This window comes from Anabrus simplex, chromosome 1 (assembly GCF_040414725.1).
Source record: "Anabrus simplex isolate iqAnaSimp1 chromosome 1, ASM4041472v1, whole genome shotgun sequence".
Taxonomy (NCBI): domain Eukaryota; kingdom Metazoa; phylum Arthropoda; class Insecta; order Orthoptera; family Tettigoniidae; genus Anabrus; species Anabrus simplex.
Window position 1 is genome coordinate 1,659,518,249 of NC_090265.1, and position 23,109 is coordinate 1,659,541,357.

At 41.6% G+C, this 23,109-nt stretch overlaps 1 protein-coding gene across 2 annotated transcripts in view; it reads right to left on the bottom strand.

The window, feature by feature from the left end:
• The window catches only part of LOC136881637 (myogenesis-regulating glycosidase), a 297,181-nt gene that overhangs the window by 34,263 nt on the left and 239,809 nt on the right, over positions 1-23,109 (bottom strand). For both annotated transcript variants that reach the window (XM_067154167.2, XM_067154166.2), the window contains exon 3: positions 4,809-4,912. In XM_067154167.2, the coding sequence (XP_067010268.2) occupies positions 4,809-4,912 (104 nt within the window). The remainder of the gene's footprint in view (positions 1-4,808; positions 4,913-23,109) is intronic.

Consider the following 23,109-nt stretch of genomic DNA (forward strand, 5'->3'; position numbering starts at 1 on the left):
GGAAGAGACTAAGGCCAAAGAAGTAATAAAATTTACGTATGATAACAATGTCATTTACAATAAGATACAAAAGTTGAAAACTAGAAAAGCGGCTGGAATTGATCAGATTTCTGGGGATATACTAAAGACAATGGGTTGGGATATAGTACCATATCTGAAGTACTTATTTGATTATTGTTTGGTCGGAGGAGCTATACCAGATGAATGGAGAGTTGCTATAGTAGCCCCTGTGTATAAAGGAAAGGGTGATAGACATAAAGCTGAAAATTACAGGCCAGTAAGTTTGACATGCATTGTATGTAAGCTTTGGGAAGGCATTCTTTCTGATTATATTAGACATGTTTGTGAAATTAATAACTGGTTCGATAGAAGGCAATTCGGTTTTAGGAAAGGTTATTCCACTGAAGCTCAACTTGTAGGATTCCAGCAAGATATAGCAGATATTTTGGATTCTGGAGGTCAAATGGACTGTATCGCGATTGACATGTCTAAAGCATTTGATAGGGTGGATCATGGGAGACTACTGGCAAAAATGAGTGCAATTGGACTAGACAAAAGAGTGACTGAATGGGTTGCTATATTTCTAGAAAATAGATCTCAGAGAGTTAGAGTAGGTGAAGCTTTGTCTGACCCTGTAATGGTTGAGAGGGGAGTTCCTCAGGGCAGTGTTATCGGACCTTTATGTTTTCTTATATATATAAATGATATGAGTAAAGGAGTGGAATCGGAGCTAAGGCTTTTTGCGGATGATGTTATTCTCTATAGAGTGATAAATAAACAAGATTGTGAGCAACTGCAACGTGACCTCGAAAATATTGAGAGATGGACAGCAGGCAATGGTATGTTGATAAATGGGGCTAAAAGTCAGGTTGTGAGTTTTACAAATAGGAAAAGTCCTCTCAGTTTTAATTACTGCGTTGATGGGGTGAAAGTTCCTTTTGGGGATCATTGTAAGTATCTAGGTGTTAATATAAGGAAAGATCTTCACTGGGGTAATCACATAAATGGGATTGTAAATAAAGGGTACCGATCTCTGCACATGGTTATGAGGGTGTTTAGGGGTTGTAGTAAGGATGTAAAGGAGAGTGCATATAAGTCTCTGGTAAGACCCCAACTAGAGTATGGTTCCAGTGTATGGGACCCTCACCAGGATTACCTGATTCAAGAACTGGAAAAAATCCAAAGAAAAGCAGCTCGATTTGTTCTGGGTGATTTCCGACAAAAGAGTAGCGTTACAAAAATGTTGCAATGTTTGGGTTGGGAAGAATTGAGAGAAAGAAGAAGAGCTGCTCGACTAAGTGGTATGTTCCGAGCTGTCAGCGGAGAGATGGCGTGGAATGACATTAGTAGACGAATAGGTTTGAATGGCGTCTATAAAAGTAAGAAAGATCACAATGTGAAGATAAAGTTGGAATTCAAGAGGACAAACTGGGGCAAATATTCATTTATAGGAAGGGGAGTTAGGGATTGGAATAACTTACCAAGGGAGATGTTCAATAAATTTCCAATTTCTTTGAAATCATTTCGGAAAAGGCTAGGAAAGCAACAGATAGGGAATCTGCCACCTGGGCGACTGCCCTAAATGCAGATCAGTATTGATTGATGTTTATGAATACTACAGTAGTATGTATTCAGTTGATAGTTCTTGTTTTAGGGTACATGAACGTGAATCCTGCATGTTTTAACACCAAGTTTGTAGGTCCATATCCAAGAAACTATTTGTTCTGAGACTATCAAACTTTGCTCATCCTTTAACATCAACTAGGACAAAATACTCAGAATGTTAGGTGATAAAAATATATACATATATATATAATATATCATCATATAGATTGTTTTTGCCTGTCAATGTTCATTCTGCAAGCCTCTGTGGATTTACTAAACACTTCCAGAATCCTCTGTTTATAATTAGTCCTGTGGCTTCATTTAGTTCCATACCTACTATCTTTAAATTAAATTAAATTAATAAATTAATAAAACTGATTCTGACTATTGTCATCTTGGTAAAGCAAATTGTAAAAAAGACTCCTAAATCACAACAATACTTCTTGTAGCGCTCATGAAAGATTGATTACACTACTACTCCACCTGTACAATTTTACATCTTAGAAGTGTGCACCTAGTGGGGGGCTGAGAGTAGCACAGTGGCTTTGTGGTAGTACATATATCAAACCCTCACACTGTACTCATAAGTAAGAGACATTGTCATTATTCGTATTATTATTGTTATTTCATTTTTATATGTATTCTTAATATTTTAAGCTGATAGGTCTCTAAATGTAATATGAGTAATTGGTTTTGTACAAGCGGACAGGAAAACAGTGCTATTTACAACTCAGAAACTTTGTGTGAGTCATATGGTACTGAACAGAGTCCGTTAATGTTGTTATTGTCAAGGGACATGGAAGGGGTTTAGGGCATGGTCTTGGTATGGTAAGAGGATCTACTCATGATTGGATGGTCAGGATCAATCTAGACGTATCAAGTGAGAGTAAGGGGAAGCTGAGATCTATACAGACATGTGAGGAAACGGCGGAGACTTGACTGAAAACTTTGGTAGTAAGAGGAGACGTAACTTTTGTGGAACGTGGTTGACCTTCAAATTGTGGAGTGCTTAGGCACTTGGTATTGTATAACTTGTGGCGGCTTGGTGTCTTACATGTTGGTGAAAGCTATGGGGTACTGTGTCTCAGACTTTCCATAATATATGTTCTGGACCAGCAAGCTGTGTTGCTCGAGTAAGTATCTTTAAACCAAGTGTTCGAGTCAGTAAACACAGTATTATAAAGGTACAGTATCTGTGTGATGTAACAAGTGTCAATGAGAATATGCAAGTTGTGTTGATATATAGAGACAGTGAAGGGTATTCATCCACATATATATGCTTTGTAATGAACTTTCAACAGACTGACTGCAAATGATAGCTTGGACCTCGCTTTTGGTTTGTCGTCGTCGTCGTCGTCGTCGTCGTTGTCGTTGTCGTAATATGGAGTCTTGCAGCAGTATTTTGTGAGTGTATTTCATGTATAGGCCTATTTTGGTGTGTTGATGAGATGCTCATGCACAGATGTTATTTATAATATAGTTAGTTATTTTAGAATCAGTGGAGTTGTTGATAAACCGAGGTACAGTTCCTTTCTATTTAGTCGTTTTTAGAAGGTTAGGTAAGGCCTGAAGCAGATGTACCAGTACGCAGCTTTATGTACATGCTCTGGGAGAGAGAACTATCATGCTTTATCAAAATTCGAGGGATCCTTTCTGATTAACTCTGGTGCCCATACTGCCAACATTTTGATTAATTATTTTTATTAATTTCTATTATTTTATTTTAATTATTTCAGTTAATTTATTCATGTACCTTATAAAAATATTCCCGCTTAGCTGCTGGCTTCCCATCCAGAAGGCTGAGGTTCGAATCCTGGGTTGAGATTTTCATCTCAATACAATTTGCTTTTACGTCGCACCGACATATGCTGACGATGGGATAGGAAAGAGCTAGGAATGGGAAGGAAGCGACTGTGGCCTTACTTAAGGTACAGCCCCAGCGTTTGCCATTTATGAAAATGAGGGAATTACGGAAAACTACATTCAGGGCTGCCGACAGTGGGATTCGAACCCACTATCTGCCGAATGCAAGCTGATAGGTACGAGACTGAAACCATGCAGTCACTTACTTGGTATATTTTCATCTCAAAAATCACGTTGCGTCAGGAAGAGCATCTGGCCCGAAAGCCCTGGCAAAATGAAACTGAACCTGGGTGGCTCTCAGAAGTAACTGGGATAAGATGAAGAAAGTATAAGCGTGCACACAGCGGCAAGAAGTTGCATTATACGGGGTGGCTGGAAGCAACGTGAGCGTGAGAGGGTTGGATATACCGTACGAAAAAGAACCATTCGATATATCACGCCGTCATAATTTTATTAGCAACTGAAATTAGCCAATCAGGTTGCTATGCGAACGAGTTAAAATAGGCTTTGCGAGATAGTGTCGCCGAAGACCGGCTTGACGCCTTGCCGAGAAATCAACATCAAATAAAAACACACCGTGGGTATCCCCGTAACGTACTTGCTATGGCGCGATCCTGTCAACTTGGGAGATCTGTTTTCAAATCTGTCCCCTGGCAAAGTTGTTTCCCTTTGATTGGTGCTCTGCTCTCAAGCTGGTCTTAAGCCACGTGAAGATTTAGCAACACCGCCACACAAAACCCATTTGAATTCGCCCGCGAAGGGTTCAGCAGCTGATAAAATGAAAACGGCGCCGGATATCGAATTATTTCTTTCAAATTATTTATCAGTATAACCAACACTCTAAAACTCATATACCCGGTTCACGTTGTTTCCGGCCATCCTGTGTATACATGACCTTAGCAAGAACTGGTCTCACCGAGCTCGATAGCTGCAGTCGCTTAAGTGCGGCCAGTATCCAGTAATCGGGAGATAGTGGGTTCGAGCCCCACTGTCGGCAGCCCTGAAGATGGTTTTCCGTGGTTTCCCATTTTCACACTAGGCAAATGCCGGGGCTCTACCTTAATTAAGGCCACGGCCGCTTCCTTCCACTTCCTAGGCCTTTCCTATCCCATCGTCGCCATAAGACAAATCTGTGTCGGTGCGACGTAAAGCAAATAGAAAAAAAAAAACTACTCTCACGGTTGCGTGGCCCTCCCATTCTTCAGTAATAACGTAAGCTGCGCTAGAGACGAATCCCTCCTCAAATTCCAACATGTACCCCACACAAGAACATTTGATATTATCAGATATTCTCCGGGTTACAGTATATTCCCTATCGAATAAAATGGAACTTAACTCACTTGCCTCGAACGAATTCCTCCTCCGATTCACCTCCATCGTCCCCATCGCCGTCCGTGAACGAGTTGTCACTCAGGTCCCCCTGTTGGGACGAGTCCGGGGTGAGCTGGAACCAAACACTTAAGATATAGGCCTAGAACTAGTAGTATTCTTACAGCAATCATGGAGTTCTCAATGAAATCAAATACACCAGCCACCACAGGAGTTTTTTCATGCAGATGCTCTGCTAGCACATGTCCCAGGAGAACTAAAACACAGCATGTAAGTTAGGCTGCAGACTAGCCTGACAATTGACATGTAATCTAACTACGCGCCTATCACTCAGATATCCTGTCCTGCTGAAAATGACTGAACAACCTACTGACTCACACGTTCTAAAATGTTTTATGTGAAAGAGAACACAATTCATTACACTACATGCATGAAGGGCACAGGCAAATAAACTTGCCACTGATTTGATATCAAGTAAGATAAACGTTTTACCGTGAATTGTTTCCTTGAAACTGGTGCTCACCGAGTCAAAGGTCTATCCCAACGTTAATTCAAACGTGGAGAACGTTTCAGTACTTTTTTTTAGGAAGATTTAACAAACAAAAAAGAAGAAAAGAAATTGTGTTAATACAACAGAGATTTGTCATTTGAGAAATAGTTTAACACCTTCAAGAACGATGGAGAATCTCAGTTCAAATTAATTGAAGAGCCCGTGTTTTTATTTGACGTTTTCGTGATTCTTTGGAACAAATTTTTCTCAAAATGAAATGAAATGTCGTATGGCTTTTAGTGCCGGGATATCCCAGGACGGGTTCGGCTCGCCAGGTACAGGTCTTTCTATTTGACTCCCGTAGGCGACCTGCGCGTCGTGATGAAGATGAAATGATGATGAAGACAACACATACACCCAGCCCCCGTGCCATTGGAATTAACCAAATCCCCGACCCGGCCGGGAATCGAACCCGGGACCCTCTGAACCAAAGGCCAGTACGCTGACCGTTCAGCCAACGAGTCGGAAAATTTTTCTCAAGTGCTCACTATTTGATGCAGTAGCGGCGATTGGGAAATAGAAGTAGGGGGGCAAAAAATGTAAAGACAACAAAGTACCCGAGTTTGTGCGATATAGCGTGGGGGGAGGTATATACGTTATACATTAAAACTGAAAAAGAAAGCTACTAAATGGAATTTCGAGACAGAGAGGTAAAGATTCTCAGCCTAACAACTGAACTGTGTTGATAATATTTATTTGAGATTTTGATTCAATACTATACAATAAAACTTTCACGAGAATATTACACATGTATTACAATTAAATAGACGTACGGCGTGATTATATAATTAAAAATCTTTTAGTATTTGACTAAAAACTAAAAAAAACTAATAGACACTAAAGAGACTGCCAGAATAACGAATGCGCGCTTACCCTTCCTCACAGCACATAAAAAGTCTCCACTGGCGCTATACAAATCGGTTAACCGCGTGAACGACTTTGTTGCGTATTTCCGCTAATAATTTCAATATTAATTAATTAAAGCAAATAATTAGCTGATAAAACTGCCCCCCCCCCCTAATCGCCGCTACTGATTTGATGACGTTTTGTTGTATACGTTTAGAACTCACGGATTGTGATACGAATCAGACTTCTCAGCACGTGATACCACTATAATTATTGTTAGCCGCGTTGCACGGTGATTTTAGTACCTCAAGATGGCGATGTTATTGCATCACCCGATGACGTCATACCGAGGTCAGACTGTTGTTGCTAGGTACCTTGCCCCCCACCCCTATTAAAAAAGTATCAAACATTGTCGTCGCACGCACTGTCTAGAAATTATTTCTACGTCAACAGGGTTGTGAATTTTATTTTGGTAGTAAAGCTAGTGATTCTAACAACGAATGGACCCCAAATATTTACTGTGTATCATGCATTAAGCTTTCTCACTGGTTAACAAAATGGTACACATCAAATACCATTTGCAATTCGAATTATTATGAGACACCTGAAGAACCATTTAAATACAAACACAACACAACTTACTGTATACAGTATACCTCGGTTCAATAATAACTTTGGATGGCGAAACGCTTATGGACGCTCGAGTAAGAGTTAGGTGGTGGTGGTTGTGATTATTGTTTTAAGAGGAAGTACAACTAGGCAACCATCCTCTATATAACACTAATCAGAGGGAAAAATGGAAGGGATCCGACACTTCGAAAAATGAAGATATCGGTCAAAGAAAGACAAGGGCCACGAAGGACGTGAAAAGGAAAGACTCCCTAGCCCTCGCAAGCCTAATAGCGTCGGGGTCGGAAAAGAACAAGAGTTGACCAAGTGAGGTCGGATAGGATAGGTGAAAGTGAGGAGACTGGCACAAGTAAGTGGAAGCAATGCCAGAACTCAGCTGAGGGCCTCGTGGTCGCCAACCCACGCTCCAAAGTTCAGAGCCCTTGGGGCCCCTTTTAGTCGCCTCTTACGACAGGCAGGGGATACCGTGGGTGTTATTCTACCGCCCCCACCCACAGGGGGTAGAGTAAGAGTTAAAGGTGTATGGCTAAAATGGTGTCAAGACACCGGAGTACTGTGCGAAATGAAAGTACCCAAGGCCGTACCCGGGATTTTTTTCGGAAGAGGTTAAGATTTTGTAAGAGAGGAGGGGGTGAGTGTCCGGAACAAAAACTATAGTAACAATTTCTTTTTCTTTCAAATGGGTTTTACAGAAATACAAGTTTTAGAGCAATACCTTTTACAACTCAACGGGTGAAGAAGAAAGGTAAATTCATAGCGGTCTAGTGGGCAAAACATGCTTTAACACGTGTTAAAGTGCGACACAAGGATTTTTTTTACACGTTGCTTTACGTCGCACCGACACAGATACGACTTATGGAGACGATAAGAGAGGAAAGGTCTAGAAGTGGAAAGGAAGCGGCCGTGGCCTTAATTAAGGTACACCGCCAGCATTTGCCTGATGTGAAAATAGGAAACCACGCAAAACCACGTCTTCAGGGTTACCGAGAGTGGGGTTTGAACCCACTATCTCCCGAATACTGGATACTGGCCGCACTTAAGCGACCGCAGCTATCGAGCTCGGTGCACAAAGATTTTCTGTCATTTGTTTAAAATGGAGGTAACAATATGTTCCACTGTAAGTATTACAAATATTTAGAAGTTTGATTCATTTTCTTTTAAATCTTGTAGCAGCTTGTTAACATGAAAATATTTCTATATGTTGATTGAAATTCATTTTTACGGTCCGACTCGTTGGCTGAATGGTCAGCGTACCGGCCTTCGGTTCAGAGGCTCCCGGTTTCGATTCCCGGCCGGGTCGGGGATTTTAATAGATTCTGATTAATTCTTCTGGCTCAGAGACTGGGTGTATGTATCCGTACCAACACTCTCCTCATCATATTCAGACAACATACCACACTGCCAACCGCCACAGAAACACGCAATAGTGATTACATCCCTCCAAATAGAGTTGCGTCAGGAAGGGCATCCGGCCGTAAAACAGGGCCAAATCCCCCACGTGCGACGCAGTTCGCACCCGCGACCCCACAGGTGTGGGAAAAGCGGTAGGAAAAGAAGAAGATTGAAATTCATTTTTATGATGCAAAATGTATTAAGAACATAAGCAGCAATCCATATATCTCAACCAAAATTCAAATTTAGACTTAGGTTTTCAGTAAATTTGTTAGCTATATTCATAAAGAAAAGATGGCACCGATTTTATAGATTAAATTCAATTATTTATTTTGCAACTGCTTGTTTTTGTAATATTTATAATTTATTGTAGGCTATTTCCAAACTTGTATATGTTGTTAAAATTTGTTAAGTTCACTTTTATTTTGGGAGGGGGTTTGAACCGCCCTAACCTCTCCCCTGGGTACGGCCTTGAAAGTACCTAACCACTGAAAGGGAAAGTTTACAAGTCCACGATTCGCTCAGTGGCTCTTTATGGCTCAGAATGTTGGCCAGCAGTGGAGATGAAAATGTTGTGTGATCGTCCTTGGGTATTACAAGGCTAGACCATGCCAAGAAAGATCATGTTTTTTTTTTTTTTTTTTTTTTTTTTTTTTTTTTTTTTTTTTTCTAGTAGCTTTACGTCGCACCGACACAGATAGGTCTTATGGCGACGATGGGATAGGAAAGGCCTAGCAGTTGGAAGGAAGGGGCCGTTGCCTTAATTAAGGTACAGCCCCAGCATTTGCCTGGTGTGAAAATGGGAAACCACGGAAAACCATCTCCAGGGCTGCCGACAGTGGGATTCGAATCCACTTTCTCCCGGATGCAAGCTCACAGCCGCGCACTCCTAACCGCACGGCCAACTCGCCCGGTAAAGATCATGTAGAAAAGCAGATAGGAGTGGTAGAAATTACGGACAAAATGCGTGAAAAGCGACACAGGTGGTATGGACAAGCGACAAAAATTCGATTCCATAAACAGCTCCCCGCTACGACCCAGGGGAAATTCGACCCCGTGACCGCCAGAAGAAACGGCGGCGGGTCAAAACAGGGAGGACATGCAAGTGACAGGCCTCAGGTCTGAACATGCCCTCGACAGGAAGATGTGGCGATCATCAACCGAATATAAGAGGACGCTGTTTCCACCACGTGATACACGCTAAGACGAAGAAAAAGAAGAATCAACAGATTTCTGTTTAACTAGCATCACGGGAACCACATATAAAACGAAATATACAATTGATCATCCTAATTTACGTCTGTGATGAGGCCCGTTATACATAGTGAAGAGTATCCTTTACCTTCCGTGACCTTAAATGATAACTGCGACTCCAACTCAACTCATACTGAAGAAGAAATAGACAAGTGCTCCCACATTCGAAGCAGGTTGTTCATCAGAACCTCACTTTTTAACTCAAGAACATCTTAATGACCGAGCGAGCTGCCTGCAAGATTCTAGTCGCATGGCTCTGAACTTTCAGTTGGGAGATGGTGGGTTCGAATCCCACCGTCAGCAGCCCTGAAAGTGATTTTGCTTGGTTTCCCATTTTCATACCTTAATTAAGGCCACGGTTTCCCATTCTTACGTCGGCGAATGCCTTAAATTTATAGCGTTTAGTCGCCGGCCTCTCACCGCTGGGTTCCATGGTTCGAATCCCGGTCACTCCATGTGAGATTTGTGCTGGACAAAACGGAGGCGGGACAGGTTTTTCGCCGGGTACTCCGGTTTTCCCTGTCATTTTTCATTCCAGGAATACTATCCATTAACATTTCATCTGTCAGTCACTTATCATTGCCACAGAGGAGTGCGACAGGCTTCGGCAGCCGGCACATTTCCTATCCTCGCAGCTAGATGGGGGCTTCATTCATTCCATTCCTGACCCGGTCGAATGACTGGAAACAGGCTGTGGATTTTCATGATAATGTTGATGATGATGATGATGATGATGATGATGATGATGATGATGATGAAAGACGATGGTGAATCCCAGTGTCTGCATATTGTCTGCTCCTGTCGAGAAAAGGGGCCGATGACATATATGTTAGACCCCTTCAATCAAAAAGCATCATCATCCTCATCATCACCTGTCGAATAACACCAAGGGGTCTGCTCAAGGTTTAACGTTGCCATACGACGGACGAATCACCACCAACAGCGTTTTATGCCCTTACTCCATATGAACAGTGCGGAGAAGTTTGGAATTGAACCCAGACTTTTGGCACGCAATCTAGTGATTAGAAATTGCATATCACAACTTGTCCTTCCCTGCCGGCCAATATTCTGATGATGGAAATATTTTCCACCAACGAGACTCGAACCGGCTAATTATAGTGTCAGACCATAAAGACGTGTCACCTTAACGGTTGTATGTTAGGGCAGTATTTTTCAACCGCCAGGCCGCGAGATTTTCCCTGTAATTTGTCATTTTATTTTCCTAAGTAATTTTCACGAATTAATATATTAGAGTGGAAATATTCTTAGGGAAATAATTTCCGTGATTGCATACAAAAGAGCAGTTCTAGTTCGTCTCTAAACTCTCTACTCTAAAATCAAACATCTTTGTAGCAAAAGTCAGTGACCATGCCACTTCAGATTAAATGATTGTGAATTTTCAGGCATAGAAATCTTTCTATATTCTGGAAAATCGGGCGAGTTGCCGTGCGGTTAGGGGTGTGCAGCTGTGAGCTTATATCCGGGATATAGTGGGTTCGAACCCCACTGTCGGTAGCCCTAAAGATGGCCTTTCCCAGCCCATCATCGCCATAAGACCTACCTGTGTCAGTGCGACGTAAAGCAAATTCTTAAAAAATAATCTGTAAGTGCAATACCGCTGCTTTTGACCAGTAATAAAAACTGGCGTCGAATCTTATGTTCTCAGAACTGAAAGAAATAGCATAGGCCCATCTGTAGCAAACGCATTTACGAGTAAATGTGTTATTGGTGGTAGTGGTGATTTTTGTTTTAAGAGAAAGTAAAACTAAACAACCATCCTCTCTTAACACTGATCAGAGTGATAAAATGGAAGGGATCGGACACTTCTAAAACTAAAGGTATCTGCCAAAGAAAGACGAGGGCCACGAAGGGCGTGAAAATTAAAGACTCCCTAGGCCTCGAAACTTAATACTGTCGGGGTCGGAAAAGAACAAGAGTTGACCAAGGAAGGTCGAATAGGATAGATGAAAGTGAGGAGCCTGGCACAAGTAAGTGGAAACGATGTCAAGACTCATAAAATCCCCGTGGTCGCCAACCGCCGCTCCCAACTTGAGAGCCCCTGGAGCCCCTTTTAGTCACCTCTTACGACAGTCAGGGGATGCCGTGGGTGTTATTCTACCGCCTCCATCCACAGGGGGAATAAATTTGTTGGATTTGGGCGCTCATCTCATAGAAAAAGAATTTACCGGGTCACAGTCTCTCAAAGATTGAGAACAACTTGTGTTACAACGATGTTAAACCACTATTTATTTCAGGGTGTTCCCAAACATGTAGTAGGAAATAATCTGGGGGTGGATAGTAAACCTCAAAACAGAACAAAACAAAAAATGCCCCTATGAACATATGCCCTAGGGTCGATCGTTTAAGAGATAACACTATTTTAGTTGTTAGTTAGAATGGGGTAGACTTCGTTTTTAGGATTAAGTTCGGAATTAGGCAAGTCATTACGGACACTACAGCCTACTGTACTTTGCCAGCGTGTGGAACAAGGTTGCCATCGATTTCGGAGCGTTCGAATGTGACCGACGATCAAAGAAGCGGCGTGTTCAGGCGTGCATTAGGCTCATTATGGGCATTTTGCGTACTTCTTGAATTAGAATACAGTACACCAATACGGCTTCTGCTACTCGACATGGCATGTGCCAGGTAAGGCTATTCCCATTCACAGTTGAAAATGTGTAACTTTTAGTGTAGTTTCAAGCTGTACCTCCCCATTACCTCCCACATTTTAGGGACACCCTATAAGCATATATATAATTCTTGAATTACTTTATTCGGGACTTGAAAGTGTCTAAACGTTTGGCTGAACCTTTAACATCCAAACTCAAGAGACTGGAATCTACTGCACAAGGATACAAGGATATTACAGTTATTTATCGTAGTCGCGGCTATCATTTCAAAGACTGTACCTCCAAGGAGGAAAGTGTAGTTTATTATAATATTGTTTATGCAGGGAAGGATGTTTTGGACATTACCACCAGCCAGATGAGTGGCGACTCATCGAAATGGTGTTTTTAAAGTAGTAAAGATCACTATGAAAATAAAGTTGGAATTTAAGAGGACAAACTGGGGCAAATATTCGTCTTTAGGAAAAGGACTTAGTGATTGATATAATTTACCAAGGGAGATGATCCATACATTTCCGAATTATTCTAAATGATTTAACAAAAGACTCGGAAAACAACTGACAGGCAATCTACCTCCTGGGGGACTGCCCTAAATGCAGATCAGTGGTGATTTTATTTATTTATTTATTTATTTATTTATTTAAGGCTGCACTTCTTCATAATGGCAATGATTTGCTATCAATATCTGTGGCGCTTTCCACTGATATGGAAGAGACATATGACACTTTAAAATTGCTATTAGAAAAACGTAGCACACAATGTAATATACGAGGACATTTGAAGGTGACAGCTGTATTGCTGAGTTTGCAACTTGATTACACTAAATACTGCAGTGTGTGTGAATGGGACAGCAAGCATAGAAGTTTTACTACGTTAGAAAAAATAACTTAAATGTGACTCCAGAGAGTACGGATGTATATATACCGGGTGGTTCACCAGCTCTTTATTTTATTTTTTTTATTTTTTTGGAGGTAGGTAACCCAACTAACGCCACTGTCATCCGAAAAACGTTAGTACCTGATTCTTTATAGCCTTAGCACAACCATACCGTTTGTATAATGCTCGCGAATATGATAGAAATCATTAGCGGCATGTTATTTTTATTACTTAAACTATAATGAATGGGAAATTTGTGCGAATAACACTATCTTACGTTTGGGCAGAAAGTGTCTATGAGGACTACAACGTGCTATCAATGCACCAAGGATCGCGGTAGGTGGGGTGGCTAAATCACGCATCACTGTTGTTGCATCAGCCAAGCTGTGTGGTAGTAGGTTCGAATCACAGGCTGGTGCACCTTTTTTTTCTCGATTAACGCCGTTTACAGTGACTGTAATATGGCCGCACATCAACCTGTTCCAAACAGTGAATGTTTATTTGGTCCTGAAAAGGATCGTTTTCATCCGATGTTAAGTAACGGTTGGACTACGATGTGATGGTCTGCAGGTGAGAAGTAGGGTACCGTGCATATTCAGAGTAACAAGTGTTCGAAATGTTGACCACTTTACGGTGTTCATTTAACATTTTACCATTACGGATCACGTGGCATACATTTTAATTCGACCATACTTTCTCCATAAATTAGCTACAACTGAATGTATTCTTCGTAGGAATACATCGTAAGGAAATTAATAAGTGCTGTGATGTGACCTGGTAGGTGTGGATTATTATTTTCGTGCGTTGGATTCGAATCCGATGCTGGCTGTCCTAGAAACAGTTTTCCTCGGTTTCCCATTTTCACCATTAGGCGAATGCCGAGACGGTACCTTAATAAAAGATCAGTGCCGATTTCCTTTCCAATTCTTCACCCACCCATCCTTAGGGGAAAGACGCTAAATCAGAGGGCACCCCTTAAAACCAATAGCAACAAAATATTTTTTTTATTGTTGTACCCCCGCTAAAATGGACCACCTCTGTCGTTCAAAACATTTGTCTTATTGCTGGATTCGAACCAGTAGGCCAGTATCTTCTGCTCCAGTCCTTAATCGATTCAGCTACGTAGTTAAATACATGATGCTTGCTAGAGCTACGTACGGCCGTTCCACCTCGAAAGTTAACATACGTGTCAAAGTCTTCAATGAAGGTTTACAGCGTTCATTTAACGTCCTTACTTTACAGAGAACGTGGCATAACCTATTAATTCGATCGTATTACGGGTACCTGTGTTATTTCAAGGCGCAATAAATATTTTTTTTTTTTTTTGCTATGGGCTTTACGTCGCACCGACACAGATATGTCTTATGGCGACGATGGGATAGGAAAGGCCTAGGAGTTGGAAGGAAGCGGCCGTGGCCTTAATTAAGGTACAGCCCCAGCATTCGCCTGGTGTGAAAATGGGAAACCACGGAAAACCATTTTCAGGGCTGCCGATAGTGGGATTCGAACTTACTATCTCCCGGATGCAAGCTCACAGCCGCGCGCCTCTACGCGCACGGCCAACTCGCCCGGTACGCAATAAATCGCATGTTTGCAGAATGGTCCTTAATATTTGGCGCGGAATTGTGCATAGCAGTTTCTCCTTTGCCAGGTCCATGGATCAATTTACAGTGATGACACACAGGCAGGGGAGAACCTTATTGACCATAAGGAGAAATTTCAAGTTATTTGGTGTTCATAAAACTAAATTATAATGATCTTTAGGTTATACGCGTCATTTGGGTTGCCTGTCTCCGAAAAAATAAGGGGCAGGTGAACCACCCGGTATATACAGTATATGTTCAGTTCTCAGCCAGAAGACTCGTTGGATCCTCAACAGCTCCATATTACGGTGAGAAATATCTAGACTCCATAGATGTTTTTAGGATTGATAATAGGAGCAAGAGGCACCACTCACACATTTTACAACTTTTGTAAGAAATTTAATTTGGATAACCAATTTATTAAGGACATTGGGTTAGTAGCCCTGAAAGGCTCGTTAACCATAGTAAAAAATCATTTATACTCTTAGCTATATCTGTGATATAAGGAGTTCCTCATGGATTTCAAAATTATTGACTGATACGATTTTTATTAAGTAGTAAGTAGGGCATACCAATCATTTATAGACTTATTTTATACGACCCTTGTAGCTGTCCACCAAATTTTTATGTAAGTTTTGTCTTTTTTGGTAGCTTCGAAATGTGGGAAGAAGAAATAAACGCATCTCTCTCTCTCTCTCTAGCTGTCACACATGGCTTAGGCATCACTGACGAGGCGTGCTATGGAAATGAAGAGTGAGGTAGTTTCCCCTTGCTTTCCTTACTGAGCCAGAAGTTGCTATTACATATCAGTCTGTCAAGCCCACTGAAATGCCTGCATGAACCGACCCTATGAGCAACACCTTCACACCATTCATAGCAGGGACTGGCTGAATAGGGAGATCAGGGATTTTTACCTGGTTCGAGGTCCACTCAGCCTACGTGATTAGAACTGAGGAACTATCTGACGGTGAGATAGCGGCCCCGGTCTAGAAAGCCAAGAATAACGGCCGAGAGGATTCGTCGTGATGACCACACGACACATCGTAATCTGCAGGCCTTCGGGCTGAGCAGCGGTCGCTTGGTAGGCCAAGGCCCTTCAAGGGCTGCAGTGCATTGGGGTTTGGTTTGGCTGCATAGGGAATGGCATACCTCATACCTCAGTTACTTTCATATTGTCAAAGCCAAGGATAAGATTGAGACAGATCAATGAAAGTAACAAAATTGCTTCAGCCCACACATGAAGAGACACCGCACTGCAAATACTAGATCTCGCCAGCAAAGGCTTAAGAGTACGGATAAGAGTAGTTTTCGAACTGAGTTTGATGTTTGAGTCTTCTCGTTTATTGAAAGTGCCAATGATTATTCAGATATAAGTACCGAACGAAAATACATAAAAATCGCTCAGTAATAAGTAAAATGACTTAGAAACAAACAAAAATAATGTAACTAATTACTGAAAATGACAAAATAATGAGGCAAAATTGAAAAAAAAAATGACCTGAAAGCAAAAATGACGAAAAATTACTTAATAAATATGTATTTCTGTAAGCAGGGGGCCACAATCAGGATTCATGTACTATAAGCTATCAATGTTTATGATTCATCAGTAAAAAAAATTAGATGGCGTCAAAATACGGACCCTGTTAATAGCATTTCTTACCAGAGTTTTCCTTGGTTCAGAGACTGTCATCTTTCCATCACTCGTGTGAGCGGTCTCACCGTCACCCATGTCGATACGCACTGAACTGTCGTCAAGAGGTTTCTTCTTCATATTACACAGCACTTAATGTAAACAAAATGAATAGACTTGATATTACACTTTCGTCTTATCGCTGTTCTTTTTTCCTGTCGGGATATCCTCTGATTCTACACGACCTTGTGCCGATGGCAGTCATCACGTTCCTAGACCGAGGAAAAGTGACTCACTGCTATCCTCTTCCACGATAAGATAACTGTCATTAAGACATTAGACCTTTATACTTTCAGTGGATGTTCGGTTGGTGAATTACTGACAGAAGTACGTTGGGTGATCCTTGAATATTGCTCATGGGTATCAGTCCATAGGCTACTTTGATGTAGCTGTATTCGTCACCCTACATGTTTTACAATCAAAGGGTGGAGGAAGGTCCACCTATTCAATACCATTAGATTAATGTTGTATCTTATATTACTGGTACTAGTTTCGACCTTGCTATATTAGGTCATCTTCATCAATGATCAAAACTGGAAATACATGCATGTATGTATGTATGTTCAGTCTTCAACCCTAAGGCTGGTTGGATCCTCAACACTTCTGCCATCAGCTGTCATCGATGGCCTAGGCATCACTGAAGAGGCATACTAGGGAAATGAGGAGCGAGGTAGTTTCCCGTTGCTTTCCTCAGTGAGCCAGATGTTGCTATTACATATCAGTCTGCCAAGCCCACTGAAATGCCTGCATCAACCGACCCTATGAGCAACATTTTCACACCATTCATAGCAAGGACTGGCTGCAGAAGGAATGACATTACTAGTATCACTCATACCTCAGTCACTTTCATATTGTCAAAGCCAAGGATAAGACAGTGACAGATCAATGCAAGTAACAAACGGTTCTAAACTGAAACTTTATTATTCAAAGTTTACATTTTGGAGAGTCCACGGTCAGCTGAGCCTGTAAAATACGCCCTCAGTTTGTTCGTCAAACGGTTTTGGGGAAATTATTTATTTTTTGATCTAACACTCATTTGATTCCCATGGGGAGAATTTGAATGTTTTAAACCAACCAGTGAAATATTGATTTTGTACATCGAACAGTAATGAAGGAATGGATACATTTTATAGGGGTGATGTTTTTAAATATGTATTAACTTCTAGGTTACAGAAGACCACCCTTCATTTTAAAAAGAATCGTGCCTGAAACGATTTCGGAAGACTAGATATTGTGTTTTTGAGAGTCAACCACCATCTAAACCCCTTAGTGGAGAAATATTTTGAAGTATACGATATTTTACACCTAGGACATAAAAGAAGTTCCCTCTCGTAAAATGACAACTTTGTACTTCGAACGGTTTTGGAGGGATCAATCAATCAATCAATCAATCAATCAATCAATCAATCAATCACTACTGATCTGCATTTAGGGCAGTCGCCCAGGTGGCAGATTCCCTATCTGTTGCTTTCCTAGCCTTTTCCTAAATGATTTAAAAGAAATTGGAAATTTACTGAACATCCCCCTTGGTAAGTTATTCCAATCCCTAACTCCCCTTCCTATAAATGAATATTTGCCCCAGTTTGCCCTCTTGAATTCCAACCTTATCTTCATGGGATGAATAATTTTGTTCACGGAGCTAATCTCATTTAACACTTTAGGGGTGGAACGTTAAAAATATTTCCTATTTTACACCTAGAATTTAAAATATATACCGCTATTTGGAATTTTGTCTTCGTACGTTAAACCGTTTCGGAGGAAGAAATGAATATGTATTTGTTTGCGGATCTTAACCCCCGTTTAACTCTCTGTGCGGTTAAATTTGTTTCAAACCTTCCGTTATTTAAAACCCAGGATATCATTTGAAATTGTAACTTCATAATTCAAACCGTTCCATTTAAATGCATATTTTTGTCATCATTCCTCAACACCTCCCCCCCCCCCCCTCCCCAGTCAAAATCCTCTTAGAGGTGTATTGTTTTAAGTCCACTTCTAATTTGTATCCTCATAAAAAGAATTCAACTCCTTTTACACCTCCCTTAAGTTGATTCAAACTTCCCCCTCCCCCACCACAAAATGTGTGTCTTTATTTTTTAAAGGCGATTCCAAATACCAATTTTCGTGACCGTAACATTCTTCTTTTTAGAGATATAAGTATCAACAAAGAAACAAACAAAGAATTCAACTCATTTTTCTATTAATTTATTCCTACCCCCATAATTGAATTGTCTGAAAATAAAATAATACACGTTTCTTTATTTTAAAAGGAGATTCCAAATACAAATTTCATGTCCGTAACATCTTCTGTTTTTTTTTTTGAGAAATAAGTATCCTCATAAAAATTCAACCCCTTTCTCAGTCCTTATTACAACCCCACTTAAGGGAATTTTCCGAAAACCAAAAATACCTGTACCTTTATTTTTAAAGGAGGTTACAAATACCAATTTTCACGTCTGTAATATCTTCACTTTTGGAGATACCCGTTTTCTTCTTCTTCCTAGCGTTTTCCCGCTGGTGCAGGGCCCGCTGTTCTAATCTTGGCTCGCCATTTTGCACGGTCTTGGGCATCGTGTGATCTTAAGTCCAGAGTCTTCATATCCGCATTCACTGTGTCATGTCAGCGCTGCTTTGGACGCTCGCATGGCCGTTGCCCATTAATTTCAAATGTGTGGGTGAAATTGGCTACTGTTCCAGGTACAGCACGCAGGACGTGACCATGCCATTGGGGACGTTTTTCCCGTGCCATCTCAGTGATGGGTGCAATGCCCATTTGCTGGCGGACGGTGTCATGTTTGACATGACGCAGGAGTGCGATGCCCATCGACCAGCGGAGCATGCGCATTTCCATGGCGTGTAATTGGCGCTCTGTAGCTTTGTCAGGTGGTCGACATTCAACACTGTATAAAGCAACAGGACGTGTTATCATGCGGTATATTTTCGACTTCAGCTGTAGAGATAAGTCACATGCATACTCTGCGAGCGAGGATGCCCTACAGCGCTGAACCTCAGCAACTCGATCTCGCAGGCTGACGCAGACGATGATGGCAACGACGTTGGCCCACCAGGAGAGTGCCAATCAGCCGCAACCTAGGACTGCTCCCAGGACAGCAGTCGACCGAGAAGTGAATCAGGAGAGGACCTCAGCAGGTAGCGGCAGTCTGGTGAGAACAGAACGTCCCCCTCAACAGCTCTTGCAGTGTTTTCCGCTGTTTGAGGTGGGGCCACCGTCAGGTCAGCTGTGGGTTCCAAGTGAGGTGCAACCGTTGTGGTGGTGATCACCATTACACGGCCTGCGCTACACTTAGGGAGGCGCCGGTGTGCGCCAATTGCGCGGGGGGCCACCCGGCCTCCCATTGCAGTTGCCCTGTATACCGGGCCATGGAGCGGGCAGAGACGAAGGAGGCCCGGCGTCATGACTCACCCCCTTCCAGGAGGCCCCCGCCTCGGCGGGCTTGGCCTCATTCTCCGGGATCAGAGACTGAGTACGAGGGACCCCAAGGAGGTGGCGCTGTGCGGCGGGCCCTAGTGGTATTCGACGCATGGCTCCGCAGCCGGCAAGGCCCGCGCTAGCCACAGCAGTGCCCAAAAGGACTGATGCCCTGAATAACTGGACCAGCGCGGAATAGGCTTATGACTTGAGCATGGTACCTATTCCCAACTAACGCAATTACCTGGACCTTTCCAGAACCACATCCTTGCATGTGCTATCTACAAAATGTCAGGTTTTACATGTAGGCATCTTTCTATTTCTGCCTATGTGGTTTTGTCCTGACCCTTACTACCGGATTACACCACAATTGATACCTACCACCACATCTGGCCTGGTAGCATGCTGAGCATGGGGACAGGCAGATACTCCTGTAGTATCACACTTCCACTCCTCCCTGCTATCTTTCTCTTCTTAGAACTAATAGCATGTCGGAGGCCATGTAGATTGAGTCGATGGTCACGCGGGGGGAGCGGGCTTCGGGGGCCCCCCTCCCCGAAAAAAAAAACCAGTTACTCTGTGTTTATCAGTTGGATGTAGCACACAGTTTGAAGTCAGTCAAGATGTAGTAAGCTGATGTATTGAATTGTGTGTACTTTAAGAGTGGACTTGTACAGTTACATAGTATGTCCTATGATATTGAATAAACCAGTATTTTAACTAAACAAGTGGTCTTTCATCGTGGTTATGTTACTCCTCACATAGCCCAATAGATAGTTCGCCTACAGTACCTTAATAGTTATTTATGCAGTGTCATATACTGTGTACAATTTACCAGCACTCTATAATACTGTACTGTAAAGTTATTGATGTCTTAACTCGTAAATGTAGACATTCGCTTAACACGAATTCTTTGAACACATACTCATGATTTTCTGGTCTCCTGAATTTCGTATTACGAGGTTCGGTTTTTCTTTTATTTTATTTTCTTTTCTTTGTTCTCCTTTTCTTTATGTCGCATCGACACAGAAAGGTTTTTTGGTGACGATTGGAGAGGAAAGGGCTGCGAGTGGAAAAAAAATCAGCTGAGGCCTTGATTAACGTACAGCCCCAGTATTTGCCTAATCTGAAAATGGGACACCACGGAAAATCACCTTCAGGGTTACCGATAGTGGGGTTCGAACCCACTATCTTCTGAATGCAAGCTGACAGCTACGTGACCCGAACCGCGCAGCCACTCACTCGGTTAAGGAGGTTTTACTGTATTCAAAAATAAAATTAATTTCCTTTGGTGTCGTGTCAAAATTATTTTCCGCATTCATAAAATATTTCTATAGCACTGCCCGCTTAATACGCATTTAGGCCACATTCCCTTAAGAAGCATATTAACGGGGTTTTGCTACACTTCTGCTATTAGTGTTCCATTCTACTAGACAATTATTATTTGCCATAACAGTGTTTAAAATACGCAAAACGACAAACAAAACATGTAACATGAAAGATTTTCACATTCATAATTAACTATGGTTTCAGTTAACTATCACCACGATGCATGCACTATACGCTGTTAATTACGCAGTCCGTGTGTCACTTTTGACCAAGTACTATAGATCCTGGAATAAAACGTTCTCTATGTTAAAAAACAAATTTGAGATTTGCAGCATTTTTTTTTTTTTTTTTTTTTTTTTTTTTTTTTTTACAGTTTTGCTTTACGTCTCACCGACACAGATAGGTTTCATGGCGACGATGGGATAGGAAAGCCTAGGAATGGGAAGGAATCGGCCGTGCCCTTAATTAAGGTAGTTGAAAATGGGAACCCACGGAAAACCCTCTTCAGGGCTGCCGACAGTGGGGTTCGAACCCATTATCTCCCAGATGCAAGCTCGCGGCTGCGCGCCCCTACCCGCACGGCCAACTCACCCGGTTGCAGCACATTGAGCGCGTTAATGTGAGGATGAATTGTTCACAGCTGGCCGAAACGAAATAATAATAATAAAATAATATTAATAAAAACTGTATTAAGACTTACTGCAGGAATAATTTCAATCAGCACATTGAACGTCACCCGCTTTAACATGCCATGAGGCATGCCCACGTATTTTAGTTTTGTTCACGAACAGAAGGGGACGTCGCGTGGGACGACGGAACCCTTAAAGAAACACTTCGTACGTCTAACAGAAATCACCTTCGCCTTGCCTTGAAGGACTGGAAGATAATATGAACGACATTGCAAACTACTAGATAGTAATATGGCGATACGGTAAGATAGCCTATCATAAACACGGGGAAAAAGGGCAGGGTTTTAACGTTTAAGGTTCTAGGTGTAATTTTTGATGGTAAGTTAACGTTCATATATCTTAACCATAAAATAACAAAGGATGCAAATCGAATGCTTCGATTTGTATATAAGAAATTTTAGACCTTTCACCCAGCCTTTTGTAGGTAGTGAATATTTTTTTTAATGCTATATATTCGGGGCGTTGACCCTACTTTGAACCATAGGTTATGAACCTGCGTGTATTTGGAAATTGCGGAAGTGTAAAGTGTTGAATGTCAGGAAAGGAACATTAAGGACGACACAAACACCCAGTCCCCAGGCCAGGGATATTAATCATGTACAATCTTTAAAAAAACCTGCCCCGAACGGGAATCGAACTCGGGGCCCCCGGGTGAGCGGCGGACGCATTGCCCCCTACACCGCGGGGCCGAACTATTTGTTACCTTAGTAAGAAGACAGCAGGAATATTCTGAAAGTATTTGGAATTCATATACAAAGCAGAAAGTGAATGCTATTGAAATTGTACAATACCCAGTTATTGAGGAATATATTTCAATTTCCTTCACTGAAAATCAGTCGGACCTTAATTTCTATACAAATGTTAAGTAAAATCGTAATAGGCCGAATTGATTCTTTGGACCTGTTAAGCCACATTTAATTCCATATTCCTCAAATAAGATCACGCCAGCATCAATTATTTCATGTTCAATCGTCCAAAGCATTACGTCAGTCAAATTCGCCTTTTGTAAAAATGACAACGCTGTATGATACTGCAACAAAAGAAATCGGTTAATGAATTTAAATAAGAAATGAACCCATTGACGCCCGAATTATTATTTTGTCATTGTAATTTAAATAAGAAATGAACCCATTGACGCCCGAATTATTATTTTGTCATTGTATCTAAAGAGATTTTATTAAAAATGTTTAAAAGTGTTAAGATACATCACCTATTAGGAAACATCTAGGATAAGTGTCACAGATAAGCAGAAAATACCCGTTCTCATATGAGGACTCTGGGAGTTAAAGATACAAGTCTCCAAACTATGTTGTCTTATATAAGAGAAGTCATGTACATCAACTCTCACTTCTTGTGGTACACCTCGGAGGATTGTATGCAGAGGATCACATTGCAATTTTGACAATTATTGGTTCTTTT